At 37.1% G+C, this 18,028-nt stretch overlaps 2 protein-coding genes and 1 pseudogene across 2 annotated transcripts; 1 reads left to right on the forward strand and 2 right to left on the reverse strand.

The window, feature by feature from the left end:
• Window positions 1-132: 132 nt before the first annotated feature.
• Window positions 133-3,494, reverse strand: LOC103930635 (annotated as a pseudogene).
• Window positions 3,495-7,899: 4,405 nt separating this feature from the next.
• Window positions 7,900-10,178, reverse strand: LOC103930634 (probable pyridoxal 5'-phosphate synthase subunit PDX2). Its single transcript, XM_009339992.3, has 7 exons — window positions 9,962-10,178; window positions 9,737-9,864; window positions 9,551-9,638; window positions 9,363-9,436; window positions 9,080-9,271; window positions 8,344-8,441; window positions 7,900-8,275 (listed from the first exon to the last, which is right to left on the reverse strand). The coding sequence occupies exons 1-7, from the start codon at window positions 10,014-10,016 to the stop codon at window positions 8,161-8,163; spliced, it is 750 nt and encodes a 249-aa protein (XP_009338267.2). The 5' UTR covers window positions 10,017-10,178; the 3' UTR covers window positions 7,900-8,160.
• Window positions 10,179-12,839: 2,661 nt separating this feature from the next.
• LOC103930637 (U11/U12 small nuclear ribonucleoprotein 65 kDa protein) lies at window positions 12,840-17,612 on the forward strand. Its single transcript, XM_009339995.3, is given in 14 exon segments — window positions 12,840-12,987; window positions 13,468-13,756; window positions 13,849-13,920; window positions 14,022-14,246; window positions 14,429-14,510; window positions 14,646-14,822; window positions 15,210-15,386; window positions 15,506-15,676; window positions 15,837-15,924; window positions 16,194-16,208; window positions 16,211-16,251; window positions 16,684-16,749; window positions 16,987-17,074; window positions 17,220-17,612. Coding segments are annotated over 12 exon segments (1,380 nt in total). The 5' UTR covers window positions 12,840-12,987; window positions 13,468-13,574; the 3' UTR covers window positions 17,071-17,074; window positions 17,220-17,612.
• The last annotated feature ends 416 nt before the right edge of the window (window positions 17,613-18,028 follow it).

Raw genomic sequence — 18,028 nt, forward strand, 5'->3', positions numbered from 1 at the left:
GAGTTGCATTAAAATGGCGCTTTTGGACTTCTGTCGATCTCAAAACTAGGGTAGCTAATATGTTTTATGTTGTTACTCTGTCGATTTCTTAGTTTGTTAATTAGCATTTTGTGTTCTCGTGGAGGAGAGAAATTGGCATGAAACTTGTCATTCACGACCTTTGAACATAAAACTCCTAACATACAAGTAAAATATAAGTGCCTTCAGACCATAGTACTAAGCGGCAAAGGCTCACATTCTCCATCATCATATGGATTATTACAAGAAATTAATGAAGGAGAGGTGAAACCAGTCAGCAGTGCTCGAAAGAGAAACCTACTAATAATCCCAACTGCATCCGGCGACGCAGAAAATCCTTGAGAAGAATCCTCTTTCACATTCATCACGTCATACTGCGGATACCTTAGGGTTTGGACAATCGGATCGGAGAAGTCTTCTAACCCATGTACAATCAGTCGTCCGTTGTTGTAGACATCCCACTTAGTGACTTTGACTTGGTTAAGAGAAGCGCATCCTCTAGTGCCGGCAGGCAGGGAAGTGACAACGAGAGGATGGTCGGGCAGGAGAGTGTCAACCTTGGAACTGTGAAGCAAATACACCTCCATGGCATCTTTGTCCATCTTGAATGGCACAATATGGTACTCGAGGAGTGTCAACGGAGGCTGTGGATAGTTGGGGTTAAAGAAACCTTGGTCTTGAGGGCAAAAGAAGTTTTTCTGCAAATCCCGTGCAGCGCTTAGAAGGCGAACTCAATTTATTTCCACTGCGTTTGGCTGGGCTAGTAGGGATTGAACAACGGATAACACGGTTTGCAGTTGAAATGAAGCCTCAGATTTCTCTTATTTTCAAGAATGCTGAAGATAGTTGATGCCTGAGACCAAATGAGTTGGCTACTGTCCACACCTTCTCCTCTTTCAATATTTGGTGCACATAGAAAAATGTATAAGCAAACATGGAAATCGTGTAATCTCCTTTTAATCGCATTTGACATCGCTTGGTCGGTCGATTACAGACTCTTCCCTTCGTGAGGGAATTTGGATACATCTTTTGATCAGATGTGGTTATCATTCCTCCATTGCTTCTCCATCAGATTCATATCCTATAACCAAAAACAAACTATAAAAGCTAATTAAACAGAAATTGAACCAAGCCATGAATGCAGTGTTGCACTTCATCTCATCATATCGGTCCACATACTCGGCTCCTCCAACAGATATCACAATCTTAAAGAGTAACATAAAAGTTGCTCTGTCACTTGATAGATTACATTAATAACACGTATCTTACATCTCGAGGCGGAGCGTGAACGAATGGCTACCTGAACTGGACTCGTCAGTGGGAGAACTCCCTCCAACCCAGCATTTGAGGTAAGGAAGCACCCAAAGTTGTCAAAAGTGCAACAGTTTCAAACTACATTGTGATGGTCATAAGGATCTGTTTCAGCTATCAAACATACAAATGAACTTCACAGTGCCCTTTCTATCAATGGCAACAAAGCAGGGTCAACGTCAACTTTAGACAATAAATTAACTATCAATTCCGTAGTCGATGCATCTGCAGAAAGACCCCCCTCCACCATTTCTTGAATAAGTCTCATTGCCCTTGATGTCTCACTGTTTCTGATAAACCCTCGAATAATTGTGTTGTACGTGCAACCATTTGGAGAACAACCTTCCTCTTTCATTTCCCTAAGCAAGTTTTCTGCTTCACTTGTTAGCCCCGTGTTACAAAATCCACTAATCATTATATTATATGTCCTGGCATTATGTTGAAATCCTTTTGACGATAAACTGCGAAAGACTTCCCATGCATTCTCAACTTTTCCATCTTTGCACAAACCTTCAATAAGAATACGGTACGTTATGATATCAAAGTTCAACTTCTTTCCCTCCATCTCGCTTAGCAATTGCACTGCTTTGGGAAATTGTTGGTTTTCAAACAGGCCATGGAGTAAAATATTATAAGTTTGAACATCTGGAAGTTGGCCACAAGCTTGCATTTGAGAGAACAAAGTCTCTGCATCTTGTTTTCTCCCCATCTTGCAAAACCCATCAATAAGAGTGTTATAAGTAACTGTATCTGGAAACACCCCCCTATGAGACATTTCCCAAAAAAGCATTAGGGCATCATCAATAATTTTATGTTTACAATAACCATTTATCAGTATGTTATAGCTACGAACATCAATCACGGAGCCTTTGCTAAGCATTAGTTCAAAAACTTTTTTCGCCTGACCCATTTCTCCGAGCAAACAGTAACCGTCCATAAGTGTACGGTAAGTAACTGTATCAGGTTCAATATCTCTTTGAATCATCATTTCGACCATGCTCCTTGCTTTTTGGATCATTCCCTCTTTACAAACTGTATCAATCAAGACATTGAAGGTCTGCACATCTGGAAAGATACCTTTACTCACCATTTCATTCAACAATCTTATAGATTCTTTCCACTCCCCAAATTTGCAAACTCCATGAATCAAACAGGTATAAGTAATGACATTTGGGGCAATTCCTTTACTTGTCATTTCGGAGAAGAGTTTCAATGCATCAACAATTAAAGTATCCTTGCAAAGACTGTCAATGATATTGTTATAAATAACAACGCCAGGCTTGCAACCCCCTTCTTCCATCTTCTTAAGCAATTGGATAGCTCCAATGTTGTTACCTTTCATGCAAAGTCCCTTAGTATGCCAAAAGTAACCACAGTGGGCTTCCAGTTACCACGCTCCATCATTTTATTCAGAATCCCGACAGCATCAGCCTCTCTATCCTCGAGAAGAAAGCCATTGATTAGAGTGTTGAAGGTCGTGACATCAGGTTCAAAACTTAATTTGAAGAATTTTCCCAAGAATGACAAACCAAACCCCATTTGGTTGAGATGACAGTAGCAATTGATGATAATGTTCAGAGTATAACCATTAGGACGAATCCTGACACACCCATTTGGTTATTCAACGAGATGACTGTGGAATAATGTTTCAATCTCACAAGCTGACCCAATATTTGATTGAAGCGGACAACGGAAGGCAGAGGACGCCTTTGAAGCATTTCGTCGAACACATTGAGGGCATCCTCAAGATTGGTGAATTTCACAAACTGGGGTGGTTGGGTGTTTCTAGATTCGGTTGATTTAGAAGCTCGAGAGTGAAACAAACCCAAGTAACTGTTTACAAAAACAACAACAGAGGAGTGAAAAGAAGGCGGCATACCTATGGCTCTAAGTCTGCGGCTGCCATAACAAGCAGCAGTTGTTGCCCACCACATCATCTTCTTCAGCAACTCAACTCTGCGAGTCGCAGAGACTCAACCAACGTTCACTGATTGATCGACAAGACTCAAGTGCGTTATCGAATTCCACCCAAACTTCACTTTGTGTTGTTGAGTTTCGACAAAGATTGTCCTTTTTCTTCTACCGGAAAAGATCACAAGGTATTCATTTCTAAATAGTTGCCGCCTGATATTGTTTGACATGTTCTAGCAAGATTTGAAAAGACATTAAGCGTTAGTTAGACGATGAGTTGGGGCCTAGCGTTTGGAGGGTTAGACGAAACCTAGGCAGGCACCTAGGTAGAGTAGACGAATTTAAGTAAATCTATTATATTTCATGTAAATAAATGTCTGCTTATACATAAAATATATCTAATTTCATTATAAACTATAAAATAGAGTGACATATATATTATGAAGTATTGAAACTATAATGAATACATGAGAAATAAGGATATAATGTGTGTTCATGCAACAAGACTCTTACAATTTATTGGAAAAATAAATAAATTGTAAAATGAAAGTTATATATTTTCAGTCTAAGTGAGTTGCGACCTAGACGGATATGGGCAGGCTTGGAGGGCGTCTCAGCAGGTTTAGGTGTCATTTCTTAATTCAAATGCTTAGACATTAATTGGGCGATAACCAGCCGCCTAACGCCTAGGTAGTGCTAGGTGAAGATTTTTAGAACAGTGGTTCTGGTGAAGTGTAATTCAATCTCGGTAAAGTCCAATCTAATGGCCTCAGATTGGGCCAACTGAGCAACGATTACCAAACAGTAACCATACATAAGGCTGTCTCCAAGGAGAGAAAAACTTATATGGGGCTTGGTTTGAAAAAACCAAAAAAACAAAAAATTTGGGCCCAAAGCATCTCTGAGGAATGTATCTTGGGGTGAGAAAATGGGACTTTGGTTTGGGGGTGGAAATTTGGGTCTGCTATCCCCCCGCCCCGGATGGATGAGGGAAGGAATTGGGCCGAGGGCCCCAGCTTGCAGCACCTGAACGTGAAGACTAGACAAAGGTGGGCTTCGCGTATTAGATGCAGCAACGTGGAGAGATTGTTTGCGAGCGAGCGCAAAGCAAGCAGCCTTTCTACGACTAGATTCCACTCCAACAGTTTTTTATTGTGTGCCCTAGATTTTTTACCATTGTACGGTTATTTTTTTAAATCCAACTTCTCAAATCTAATTTAATCAAATTTCGATAAAAAGGAGATCCAACGATCAAATAGTCTAATTAATTCGTCCAAAAAGAATCCAACACCAAAACTCCTTGGAGGTAATTTTATTTGAACCTATATAACCTCTTTTTATACCCAACTTAAACTTTAAATGTTAATTGTCTTTTTTACCCTAGTGCATAATTACCATCAAATACAAAATAAATTTAACAATACAACTAAAATTTATCAATAAACCTAAACAAACACCAAAGCACAAACAAATCAACAATAGCAGCAATGGGAGATGCCATAGTGCTGAGATCAAACAAATCAAATGACATGCAGAAGACGATTCTATGGCTCGTTCCTTTGTCTCCTCATGGACTGGTACTAGTATATTTCCTGTGATATATCAGGCGGAACAACCATGAATCGTTTAAGTTGAAATTGCCGAGGGCTTGGAAATCTTGGGACAATTGGAGCTTTGAAGAGAATAATTATCTCTTTGATCCAACTAACCATCACAAACATATATCATCCTACCTTTATTTTCATCAATGCATGCATGCAGTAAATCAAATTAAAAGATATGAAATTTCATCCAACAAAATACACCCTAAAGATAAATATTCATCCCTAAAAATAGTCAGTTAAATCATGTACTTAATTGATTGATAGTCACAACTAGTGGTGAAGCCAAAATTTGCGAGGACGAAATTCAAAAGAGTGCAAGGTTCAATTGAAGCGGTTGTTTTCACATTAGATAGTGCAAAGTTTTGAATCAATATTCATATTAGAAAATAGTTTCTCCACTAAAGCAGTTGTAAGCAATAATATCAAAGTCAATGTAAGAAACTTAAATTGGCTAGGATTAGATCCTAAAAAATGTTAGGCGCTAATCAAACAGTGGACTGGAACCTAGTAGCTAGGTGCCTAGGCAAGATCTAGGTAGGAGCCTAGATGGATTTAAATTATCATAAAATAAGCATTAAACAATATTTACAGTGTTATACAATATTTGTAAATAATGTGAGAGTTTAAGATAAATATGGTGGAAGTCTTAAAAGAGAAAATAAAAATACATACAAGAATAAAATAAAAAAATAAAAAAAAGGGAGAAATGGGTTAATAAACCACAAAAAAAAGGTGGGGTTAGAAGGAAAAAAAAAAAGTGGGGGGTGGGATGGGTAACCAAACAAGTGGGGCAAAAAGATAAAGACCTGAAGAGAAAGATAATACTGGGGTAAGGTGTCAGTACTCAATTTTTACTGACTTAGGTGGCCCAATAATTGTCCAACACCTATCTTTAAAACTCACACTCAAATTCTTGCTATCCTGATAACCAAACGGATAATATTTGCCTACTAATAAGTCAGTAAACAATTATTACTGACTATTATATAGCTTAATATAAATGCTACACCTGTCCATTTGATTGCTCCAAGCTCCTACTACTTTGATAACCAAGCATCTTACTTGCTCCCATAACCTGATAACCAAACTGTGGAGCAAAAAATAATCGAGAAAAATATGGAGGCGACACGTGGATTCTTAGGTAAAAAGATAAAATTACCCTCGAGACACATCGGAACTCCTACACGCAAGTAGCGGACAATCACGACTCAATCAAGGTCAAAAGTGACCAAAATAGGTATTTATTCAAAACCTATTTCATCCATCCTCGTCAAATCCTCCCCACAAGGTAACCTTCAATTATTTATTCAAAATAGGATTAATTATCTAAATTAATTGATTAATTTCCTAGTTGATTGCAATATATTATTTTGACATAATACGCTTCTGTCTGAAGGGTCTGAACCAATCGGGTTTTCCGGTGAGGGAAAGGGCTGAACCAGAGCTCCGGTCATGTTTTCCGGCGAGGGTAGTGGCAGGCCGCTACTACTCACCCTCACGTGGCTTCGCCACTGGTCACAACCAGAGAGAGGATTTTAACTTAAACCAAAGCAGGAAGAAAAATAAGAATAAAGAAACAATAGCATTTAGAATTTAGATTCAGACCATTTGAAAACAAACAAAAAAACCCCTAAACTAGTGCGACAAGCTCTTTTGCAATATGATTGCAAGGACAATCATATTGTTTGGATTAAGAATTTGTCCACTTTTTCGTAGTCCTAACTTGAAACGGACTTCTCTTTGCAAATTTGGGTTTTTATTTCTAAATGAGTGTACGGATAAATCTACCAATTGAATTAGGTTTGTGAGGGTAATTTAGGTAGTAAATATGGTTTAAAGAGATACTGATGGTTTAATCAAAGTTAATATGGGTGAAAATAGTAAGTTGGATGTAAAAAAAGATTATATGAGTTCAAATAAAATTTCCTTCAAAATACCCATCCAACTAAAAATATCTCCACACTTTTTATTCAGAATTTGAATATTTTTTACATCAAAATGTTCCTAAAATTAAACAAGATAAATTATTAAAAAAATCATAATAAATCCAAAATCCAAATTTATTGGTACAAAAGTACAAAAGTTTAACAAATTATAATTTTGGGTTGGAGATAGCCTTAGTGTATGGTAACTGTATCAAGTTCAATATCTCTTCGAGTAATCATTTTGACCACGTTTTTTTTCTTGGGGTGTGATATCCACACACCCCATTTTACTTCTCACACACCTTTTTAATTTTCAACCGTCGGATCGGATGAATTGAAGAAGATCAACGGACATAAATTATCAAGGGATGTGTGATGAGTAAAATAAGGTTTGTGGATAGCACACCCCTTTTTCTTCCTTGACCAACCCCTCCTTACAAAGGTTGTCAACCAGGATAATGAACGTAAGCACATTTGGAGAGATATTTTTGCTCACCATTTCATTCAACAATCCTGTAGATTCTTTCCACTCCCCTTATTTGCAAACTCCGTGAATCAGAAAGGTATAGGTAATGACGTTGGGAGGAGCAATACCCTTTCTCATCATTTCTGAGAAGAGGTTCAGTGCATCAATAATTAAAGTATCCTTACAAAGACCATCAATGATCGTGCTATAAATAATTAGGTTAGGTTTGCAAGTTCCCTCTTCCATCTTCTTAAGCAATTGATTGTTACCTTTCATGCGAAGTCCCTTGACTTGGGTGCCGAAAGTAATCACAACCAGCTTGCAGTTACTACTCTCCAACATTTTATTGAAAAGTTGTGCTGCCTCGGTCACTCTATCCTCAAGAAGAAAGCAGCAGATTAGAGTCTTGAAGGTCGTGAAAACAACAATTTATGATGATGTTTAGAACATAAATACGAGGACGATCCCGAAACCTTATTCAAACTGATCCCAATAATTGATTGAAGCGGACAACGGAAGGCAGAGGACGCGTTTGAAACATTTCGTCGAACACATTGAGGGCATCCTCAAGATTAGTGACTTTCGCAAGGCATTGGCCTTGGTGGGGGAAGTTTTTGGGGTTTAGCCTATGGTAATTTGATATTTAACTACTTACTGCACGAGAGAAAGTAATATCCTCAACATTTATTCAAAGGATTCAAAGGAAACTTCCTTTCAACTGTGTTATTGTATATACACCATCTGAAATGCAGAACGGATTATCTGCCTTAAAACTAAACCATTCACCTGAAAGACTACTTGTCCACCATCAAAGACCTTTAACAGATATCGTACATCAACATCCGCCAACGGAAAAACAGACTCTAAAAAGTAAGGAATTCAACAAAATGCACGGAAGAAAACCTTAACACTTGTCTGTCTGCCACTATTGAAATATAGGAAGGTCAATCTTTGTTTGTTGGTTTAAACTTAGATCTGCTCCAACAGCAACGATGCCTCCTTGTCCGGTTTCAGTTGACATCTTCAAGAAGTAACTATGCCTGCGATATTAAATACTTAGAACCTCGTGTGAATTTAGGAGAATGGCTGACAGAGTAAGCATATTTACCATCGAGTGTCTGCTGTCAATTCAGGATGGAAGGCAGTCGCCAGCAAATTCTTTTGTCGAACTGCTACAATCACTTTATTCTCAGGCACAGGATTCTCCTGAAATATCAAAAACTAATAAGAAAATAGCAATGAAAGAAGGTAAATATATGTCAGCAGCATGCCATCATTGGTAATTTCATCTTAGACGAATGATACTCTGGTTTTGTATAGCAATATAACTGCATATTTGCACACCAGTACAGAAGGTTTGATAGTGTCTCTTCTCTTTGCTATATACAGCAGAAGCAGTGTTACTGACAACACATGACATAACCAGGTTTGTGATTGGTGATTGTACGAGCCCAAAACTAAGCGAGATGATATAACCGTACCCATGTACATAAAAAATTAGTCTATCTAATTCCAGTCAACAACTTTCAATCATAGACATATGTTTCAGGCAAGACCAGAAGAAATTTACCGCTTCTCGGATAAGAAAATGAACTTTTGATCATAACTTGCTCCACTATCATAAACTTGCAAACTAACTACCCTATTTTAGACAGAGATGATGAACTTGTTCTCATACGATACGTTTTTCAACTCCTTCCAAAACAAGTCTTATGTTTTACAAGGAAATATGGTTACTGAAGAAGCAAATAGAGCTGCCAACTTAAACGAAACAAATGAGGCTTGACCAAAGACTGATTATATAACAGTATAACCGGTAAAAAATTTATGGACAGAAGAAAAACCTCTTGAGCTTCAACAGCAGAATTTGAATCTACCACCTTATTAGATGGAACAGGATAATCAGCCAGCACTTCAACTTCTGGTCCTACGTCAAGGATAGCGGGAGCACGGATGAAAACTCCACGAAATACTTGAGGACCACCTTCCGTAGAAGCAAGCTCTGGTACTGCAAGTTCAGCCTCAAAGCTCTGAATCTGCAAGTTTTTGGTTTACCAAAAGCAAAACAATTACCACATTGAATATCGAAATCACGTAAACTTGAGAACAGAGAAGTGAGTGCATTACCTGACTGCCAAAGAAGTTTCTGTGGACGGTGCAATCTAGGCCGCCAACAAGTTCCTGTCCTCCTATTTTCTGTCCTGAAAGGTGAAAAACATGCCACTCGTCTCATCACATTTATAAAAACAATTGAACATATCAACAACTTAAGGGATTGATAACGGCAACGAAAGAAAGAAGGAACATGAACGTGCCTGTAGCTTTGTTGGCTAAGAAAATAAGACCTGCACAGGTCCCCCAAACAGGCTTCCCCATTTTAACAAACTCACGCAGAGCAGGAAACTGTCAACAAAATAAACCAATATGAAACAGAGGAACAAATCAAAACAAACCCAGGGAGAGAGAGAGAGAGAGAGAGAGAGAGAGAGAGAGAGAGAGACCAGATTGTGGTACTCAGCGAGCTTAGCCATGGTGGTGCTCTCCCCTCCAGGGATTATAAGGGAGGCCACGATTTCAAGCTGCTCTGGCTTCCTTATCTCCACGCCCTTCACCCCAAGCCTTCTCAGAGCTACAACACACACAAACAGACGCACAGGGCATCAGAAAAACATAGTGCAATGATATCGAACGCATTTGCTGCGAGAGAGGAGGCAAAAATGGAGTGCCTGCTATGTGTTCGTTGAAAGACCCCTGAAGAGCAAGAACGCCGACGAGGGCCATTTTTGCTCCAAGCCGCACAGAATTTGGGTTGAACGAAAGATGGAATCGAGGGAAAGAGAAAAGGCGTAAAGCGATTGAGCGCACTGGTCTGGCGGCTCTGGCCTCTCGTTTACTGAGTGGGCTCCACTTTGGGCCGTTTTAATAATAATATTTCACTTGATTTCTCAGCCCATGTTTTAGGAAATACTGAGATCCAAATGTTGAAATTGGAAACATTGAGATTCAAAACTTGAAGAGAATTCTGATTTGAGTTCTTGATTGCACCTTTTTTTCAATGACTTGATTATTATATGGAAGGAGTCTATTAGTCGTCTGCCAGTTTAGAGTTAAGGGTGGGCACTTAGAACTAAAAGCTGAAACCGAAACACGAATTAAATTGAACCGCGCTGGACAATTCTATTTTTGCGATTTTGAAACGATTTTGGTTCAAAACTAAACGGCAATATGAAAAGGTGGTATGTTCACACTCTTTTTAATTTTCGGTCGTCAAATCGATTGATTGAAAAAGATCAATTAATAAAAATCAACAATGATGTGTTGAGATAAAAATAGATGTGTGAACTGCGATATCACATGAAAAACGATTTTGTTTCAGTTTTGAACATCTAAAACCTCACCAAGACTGAACCGCACTACAAAAATTAAATAAATATTTAATTTCACACTAGTATTAGGTAATTTATATTGTAGGCTTTCTTTGTTTTGTTTTTTCAATGTGTTTTGTTGCTTTTGTTAACTAATGTAATTTATATTGCTTATGTATTTGTATTATGTAGAGGTGGCCATTTTGAATTCAAGTATCGCATCTCTTACTCTTAACCCATAACCACAACAGCAAGTTCCAAGACATCTCAAGCTTCTAGTTCACAAGATTCAATGGCTCCTCATCCATCAAATTCAATTTCACAAGGTCCAAGGTCCTCCCAAGTATCGTATTCTCAAGCTCATTCACAAGTTCAAAGGCCTCTTAACCTTCAAAGAGTAAGTGTCCAAAAGGAAAGGGAAAGAGAAAGGGTTGAACGATGCAAAGTAGTGACTTAAAAGTTGAAGCACCAAAACCTTTTTGTTGAATTGCATGAACCATTTATTTTTTCGGGTTATACTACTAATCTCATAAGGCATTTTGTCTTGAAGTTTGTTTGAACTTTAATTTTAGTGTGGTGAACTTAACTTTTTCAATTGGGTATTACTAAAGTAATGCCATAAGGCATTTTGAAGTTGAACTTTATTTCAAGTTCAATTTTAGTGAGGTAATCAAGAATTTTTTTCAATTGGGTTATATTAATAGCATAAAACATTTAGTTTGCAAAACCAGAACTATTTGAAACCAAACCGAACTGCAACCAAATGGTCTGGTTTGGTTTGATATTTAATTTGCTTCCATTTTCTCACAAGCCGAACAAGGTGTAACAATCTGACCATTCACACTCCACTTAAGCATTTCAAAAGACAACTGCTTTGATCTGAAATGCAACAAGTTTCTACACACTGTTTGGATTCTAAGAGAAAGATTTTGCCTTCGAATCACTCATCGAAAAGATTTAAGAAAAGGCGAAAGGAAGTGAAGGGTGACAAGTGGATTCTCCTAGTAGGTAGGCTTCCTCTTTAACTCAGTGCATCTCAAGATCAAACTCTCCCTTTCTGTAATTTTGATGATTAGAGAGATTGAAATGTTATAAATCACATGCTTGCTACCTAATTCAATATTTTTTAAAATAAAAATTGCCTTGGTGTGACAACGCAAGTGGTTGGCGATATGATGTAGCACTTGAGATGGTCCAAATACTCAACTTCTTCAACAGGTTTCACAATCTCAAAAGAGTAACACAAAAGTTGCTATGTCACTCGATAGATTAAATAAATAACATAAATCATACATCACTTGACCGAGCATGAACGAATTGCTACCTGAATTGGACTCGTCGGTGGAAGAACTTGTTCCAATGCAACATTCGAGGGAAGGAAATATACAAATGAACTTTCCAATTTTATGTTCGAATTTCGTAAATTGCTAATTCTATTCTAAGTATAATCATTTCATTTTTCTTTTTAACGATCCTATATTATTAGAAGAATAAAAAGGTAGGATTCCTTAAAATTATGATAATTTAAATTTCACTTGCTAAACTAATCAAAGTTATACATCAACAACATATCAATTTAAAATAAGATGCAGGAACTAAAATTAAATATGGAGCACTTAGATATCAACGATATTTTAAAAGAACCAATCATTTCAGCAATTGAGATTTTTTTCTTTTTTTTTAAACAAACGATATTATCTACTCTAAAGGAAAATGGGTAAGCTTAGCCTTACAATGAGCTAGTAATAGTGTGGTTCAAATTTGCTTTTGGCAACAATTGAGATTTTAAAAGTGATTATTTTGATTAATTTTTCAAACAAAGACCTTTTATTTGTAGGACTCGGTTAGAAGTGCTTTTAAAATGATTGAAAGTGTTTTTGAGTTAAAAATCACTCTTAGTGCTTCACATAACTGTTATTTCTCCAAAATGCACTTGGAGAAAATTTTCTAGTCACTTGTATTTTTACTAAAAATTCTTTTTTTTTTTTTTTGGAAAGTGTTATTTTTACCTCTGACACACCTTTATTAATGTTGACTAATGATCTCCTTCAATTCATTCAATCCGACGATCAAAAATTAAAAGAGATTTGTGAGAAGTAAAAATGGATGTGAGAATAGTACTATTTTTTTTTTCTAGAACAACCCTAAAAATTTATTTTAAAAGAATTTTCACAAAAAACGATTTTAATTCCAATCAATTTAGAACTATTTATTTGACCAAAAATATAAAATAAAACTATTTAAACTAAAAAAAAAAATTAATAAAAAAGGAAAAGAAAGAAAACCATGCGAAGTCTGAGAGAGGTAGAGGTTCCAACACAAACCGTCGCGCGTTATATCGGTGAACGTATGAACTCGGAACTCTCCACATTTGTCTGTGGCAAAAGGTATGAAATCCTCTCTCATGGCTCTTTAGCTTGGGCTTCTTCTACATTGTATCCTGAGCTAGCCTCCCTCCTGGGTTCTTTAATCCTCTATCAAAATCTTACCTTTGGCGTTTGCGGTGTTTCCACAAGCAGCATAGCGCGGGGTTAAATTGAAGGGCCAGATTTCAGGCTTCAAAAATTTAGTGTCTAAACCCAAAAAACTTGATTAGCTTTGTTTGATAGTGATTATGATGAAAATTATTTGCTAAGATTCTAGTTCCAAACCCTTGATTAGATTTATCTAATGCTGATTTTATGCAATATAGTGTTCATGTTAAATGTAGTTTGAACAGTTCATGGAGTGATATTAGGTTAAATTTGGGGCTAAATTTGATTTTTTATAATCATGGTGGTGAAGGGTTGTGAGAAGCAAGTTCTTTTTGTTAATTGCCAAATGGGTTTTTCTCGTTCGTCGAAAATTCACATGGTTTTCATGAATAGGTATTGGGGAAGCAAGAAATTTTGGCTGGAGCAGCCGGTTTCGGTTGCAAGGATTTCGTCTTCAACCCTTGTGTTTAACCAAACCCACAAGTTCTTTGAGAGTTGAGATGCAGCAGCAGCAGCAATATCACCACCACTTGGGTTTTGAAGAATCACCAAGTGGAAGCAGTGGGGCTAGGGTGAGCTTATTGATTCGTCACCTTCCAGAAGCTATTTCTGAGGAGACTCTGTTTCGGCTGTTGTCCCACTATGGTGCTTCTTCTGTTCGCTCGTGCGCTGCTACTGGCCGGTCAATTCTCGCTTCTCCTTCTGAATTGTTATTGTTCCTCTGTTTTTTTTCTTTTGCTCCCCTCGCTATAATCTATATGCATATACTCACAGGCTGAGGAACTGCGCATTTGTGGATTTCCAAAACGAAGGCTTGGCGTACCAGGCACAACGACAGTTAAACGGGTATCAAAGGCACTGTCATATACTTGTTTTCTTGCATTGCAGTCACATTGTCACATTATGTTACTAATTGGTTTGTGGCATTGTTTTCTTTGTTTGGGTAGGCTGAGGTTTCTTGGTAAGGTCTTAAAAGTAGAGAGGGCAGCCGCCAATAATGATAAGCCATCACAGGCTTCTAACAACAATTCTATTTCTGTAAACCCCACTTCCAAACCATCTTTGGTCCACAACCCTACCATCAAGATAGAGGCTGACAAAGTTGAAGTCTCAAGATCAGAGCCCATTGCTCCAAGGCTTGGTGTAGACTATCCCTTTCCTCCTCACCTCGAGTATGTTATTCCACTCCACTTCTTCAAATTATTAAAACATATTTTATTAGGGTCCTCCTGTATTTGTGAAATTTATCTATATGTTTGTTAGTCTGTTACTCATATGTTAATGTGGAGGGGAAGTTATGTCTTTAGTGTACCCTCCAATAGGTTTAAAATGATTTGATTTTTATATATTACAGGTATGCTTACCCGCCACCAGATGGAAATATTCTAACCAACATTGTAAATGCTCTTATAGCTGTACCTCGCTTTTATACACAGGTTCTCTCTAATCTCAGACAAAACTAATGTAACAGTGCACTAAGATCTCATAATTTGAATGTGTACTTTGTTTTTATCTAGTCAGTGAGACATATTTTGGGCCATATTATCTAAGACTTGCACTCTGAATTGTAGGTTTTGCACTTGATGAACAAAATGAACATACCAGCTCCATTTCGTATGGCTCTTCCCTCTCCACCACTACCACCCTCAGTACCCGTGCCACTTCCACCACCTCCCCCACTTCTAGCCGAAAAGCCTTGCTCGGCTGATTTATCAAGTGAAGAGTCAGAAATGGAATCTTCGGATGAGGTAACTTCATAGGTTGCCAAGTCTTCCTTTGATAACTATTTATGTTTTTTTCTTTAAGTTTGCACGCGTGAATGCGTGAGAGGAAGCGAGGGGTACCACCATGGTTTCAAGAATGAGAATTAAGAACAATCCAACCCAACACGCCACCCCCACCCCACCAACAAAAACACTAAAAGCATCTGGAACACGTATATGCACTTGTAAGTGCACATTGAACTATGAGACCTGTGAAATCATTTCATGTTTCGTCAATTTCATATGTCCACACATCCACATTTGGATTATTATGTCAAAAAGAAGAAAAATTACTCTAGCTGTCTAATTTTCTAGTTTCTAGTTTCTTTATAGCTTATACATCCTTTGAGACTTTGAATTGAATGTTATCAGGAAGTCAAGGAAAAATCCTATAGCAGAGCTTTTAGTGGACGGAAGCGTATTAAGCGGGAAGCTATTGTTGGTCCTGCAGTTGATAAAGATGTAGCTCATGAAGATGTTGGATTGAAATCAGCCACTCTTATCCCAAAGGAGATTCCAATGATAAAAAAGAAGAACCCTATCGTACAGGTCTTTAATCTTTTTTTTTATAGGAAGAGGTCATTTACTTTTCAAGATGAATGGTCATCTTTGTCGGTTGATCTCTTATGCCTAGCTATTTTTCATATATTCTTCTTGGATTGTTGCAGATAAAAATTGCACCAAAAGTTGTTGTTAATGAAAATAAAGATGATGGCATTACTGAAGACTCAGAGCATCCAGAAAATGAGAGTGCAGATATCAACACTTTTGCAACTCCAGAAGAACTGGAAAAAGGAAAATTGCCTCCAGAAGAAATATTATCACTGCCAATGTTTAAGGTACCAATTTGACATTTGGCTCTATTTTGGTAGACGGCCTTGCTGTATGGAGTCTGAAGCGATGCCTAGTCATAAAAATTATATATGAACTTTGAGGGAAAAATTTAGGTGACTTGTGAAAAAAGATATTTAATACAGAGATCTTACTTGGAATCTGCAGAACTATGCAGCTGGGAATCCGGCCTCGGTGTTGTATATAAAGAACTTGGCAAAGGATATTGTTGCTGATGACTTATATTACATATTTGGTGAGCTCACAGTTATGATGAACTCTATAACTTATTTTAGTTTTCTTAAACAGTATGTTAGAAATCTTAGTTCTCTGCAAGTATTTATGCCGAGATATCCTAAAGAGTAGTATTGAAGAAGTGATCCTTTACATGTGAATTCTCTTCACATTTTTTTGGTGTCCAAACGGTAGAAATCACTCCAATTTTCCAGGTCCAAGAATTGTTAAACTGTCTCGCACCTAGGTTTAACCAATCTAAACTACTGTAATACTGTTGTTATGCCGTAGGGTCATTATTTGAAGCATTGATGCAGCCAAATCTGGTCTCAGCGTGAAGCTCATGCAGGTGAGATCTCTTGATCACCTTTATGCTTCCAAGTCAACCTTTGTTCCTTTACATATTTGATTACCAATGCTGTCCTAAGTTACTCTCTTTGTACATCAAGGGATAGCTGAAATATTTCAATGGAACAAGAAAAAAAGTGGAAAGATAGAAAACTAGGATGAATTATGGGCTCAGTTTGAGAAAATTGTGGGGGACTATGAGGTTGGAATGAGACGTTTACACTGACTTACGAAGAAAGCATCTAATAAACTTTAAGGTGTTCATGTATAAATTCGAATGCCTTGAGAAAGACTTGTTGTCATGAAGATTTCATTCCTTATGATGTGTCTGTGGCATGTTATATTATCTTGAAAGGTGGCTTTTGCCAATCTTTGCATCTGCTTCAAGTGCTTTCCTACCAGCAAAAGCTGAAAGTAATATTTTGGATTGCAGGAAGGAAGAATGAGAGGACAAGCTTTTGTGACATTTCCATCAGTTGAACTAGCACATTATGCTTTGGTATGCCCCTCTGATCTCAATTAATTGTTGCTGTACAATTAGTATCAAGATGATCTTGGTGCTTGTCTGCTAGTTTTATGACGATTTCATAGGTCTTGACGAATTTTTAATTGCATCCAGTGTACACAGTTTTGCTTACCATTCAAGCAGATATCTGTAGTCCCTTTGTTATCTTGCTTTTTCGTTGAAGCATGGATAAAATTACTCATTTGTTATACCATTATACCTTCGTTGCAGAATCTAGTAAATGGGTATGTGTTCAAAGGCAAACCAATGATCATCCAGTTTGGCCGGAATCCTGCAGCTGGGAAAGCAAATTAAAATGGTGAACTATCTGTGGACGTTCTGAATTAATCCACCACGTTATCAGTTTACTGAATTTAATCACCTGCAACATTGCGAGTAATCAGCACCCTCAGTTTACCAACATCAATAGATTTATATCATGCAATCATATTCTTCTCTTTCAGAAATTGGCTGGGAGTGAGGTTTTCTCCAGAACTCCTCGAGCACGAATCTCCGGTGGTACAGAAGAAAGAAACTGTAATATGTTGCTACCCATGCAACTAAAGTGGACTGAGAGCTGGTGGTTCTGAAAAGGTTGAAGTTACATGCCCAGATGGTCTCTGCTAGGCATCCTGCATCAGCTCAGAAGTTTTCCACATCAGAATGCTTCTCATGTCTTGGACTCTTGGCTTAAAAGTTAGAACTAACAAGTAGAGAAAGTTGGTTTCAAAAGAGAAATGAATTGCTTTCTTTTCAGAGTAAAAGGGTTGGTTATCAAGTATCAATCAAGTTAAATAACTAAGAAAACATAGTTTTTTTAACTTTTATATTGAAGTTACACAATTTATCAACCATAATTGGGTGTTAAATTCGTCATTTGAGATAATTGAACCAATAACACATTGTAACGTACAGAGTGAAAAGAAAACTACTAAATTGTAGTGACTAATGGCAAAAAAAAAAGGTATAAATTTACTCAAAAATGATAGAAATAAAATTTCTTTTTGGGGTTTTGATAAAAGTCAAAATTTGTAAATGTACATAAACTCATTTGTTTAAATTTATAAACACAGAAATTTAAAATTTTTGCGTGGTAAAAAAATTGAAATTTGGGACCTCCAATCCCAAAAATAAATTTTACGTAAATAGATATCATTTCTAACAAATTTTATTTTTAAATTTCTATAAATGACAAATTTCATAGAAATAACAAATTAAGAGTTTAAAAATAACAAATTTCATTTCTAAATTTCTATGAGTGAGAGTTTAAAAA

The sequence above is a fragment of a genome, unplaced genomic scaffold (assembly GCF_019419815.1).
Source record: "Pyrus x bretschneideri cultivar Hongxiangsu unplaced genomic scaffold, Pyrus_bretschneideri_v1 Contig5, whole genome shotgun sequence".
Classification (NCBI taxonomy): domain Eukaryota; kingdom Viridiplantae; phylum Streptophyta; class Magnoliopsida; order Rosales; family Rosaceae; genus Pyrus; species Pyrus x bretschneideri.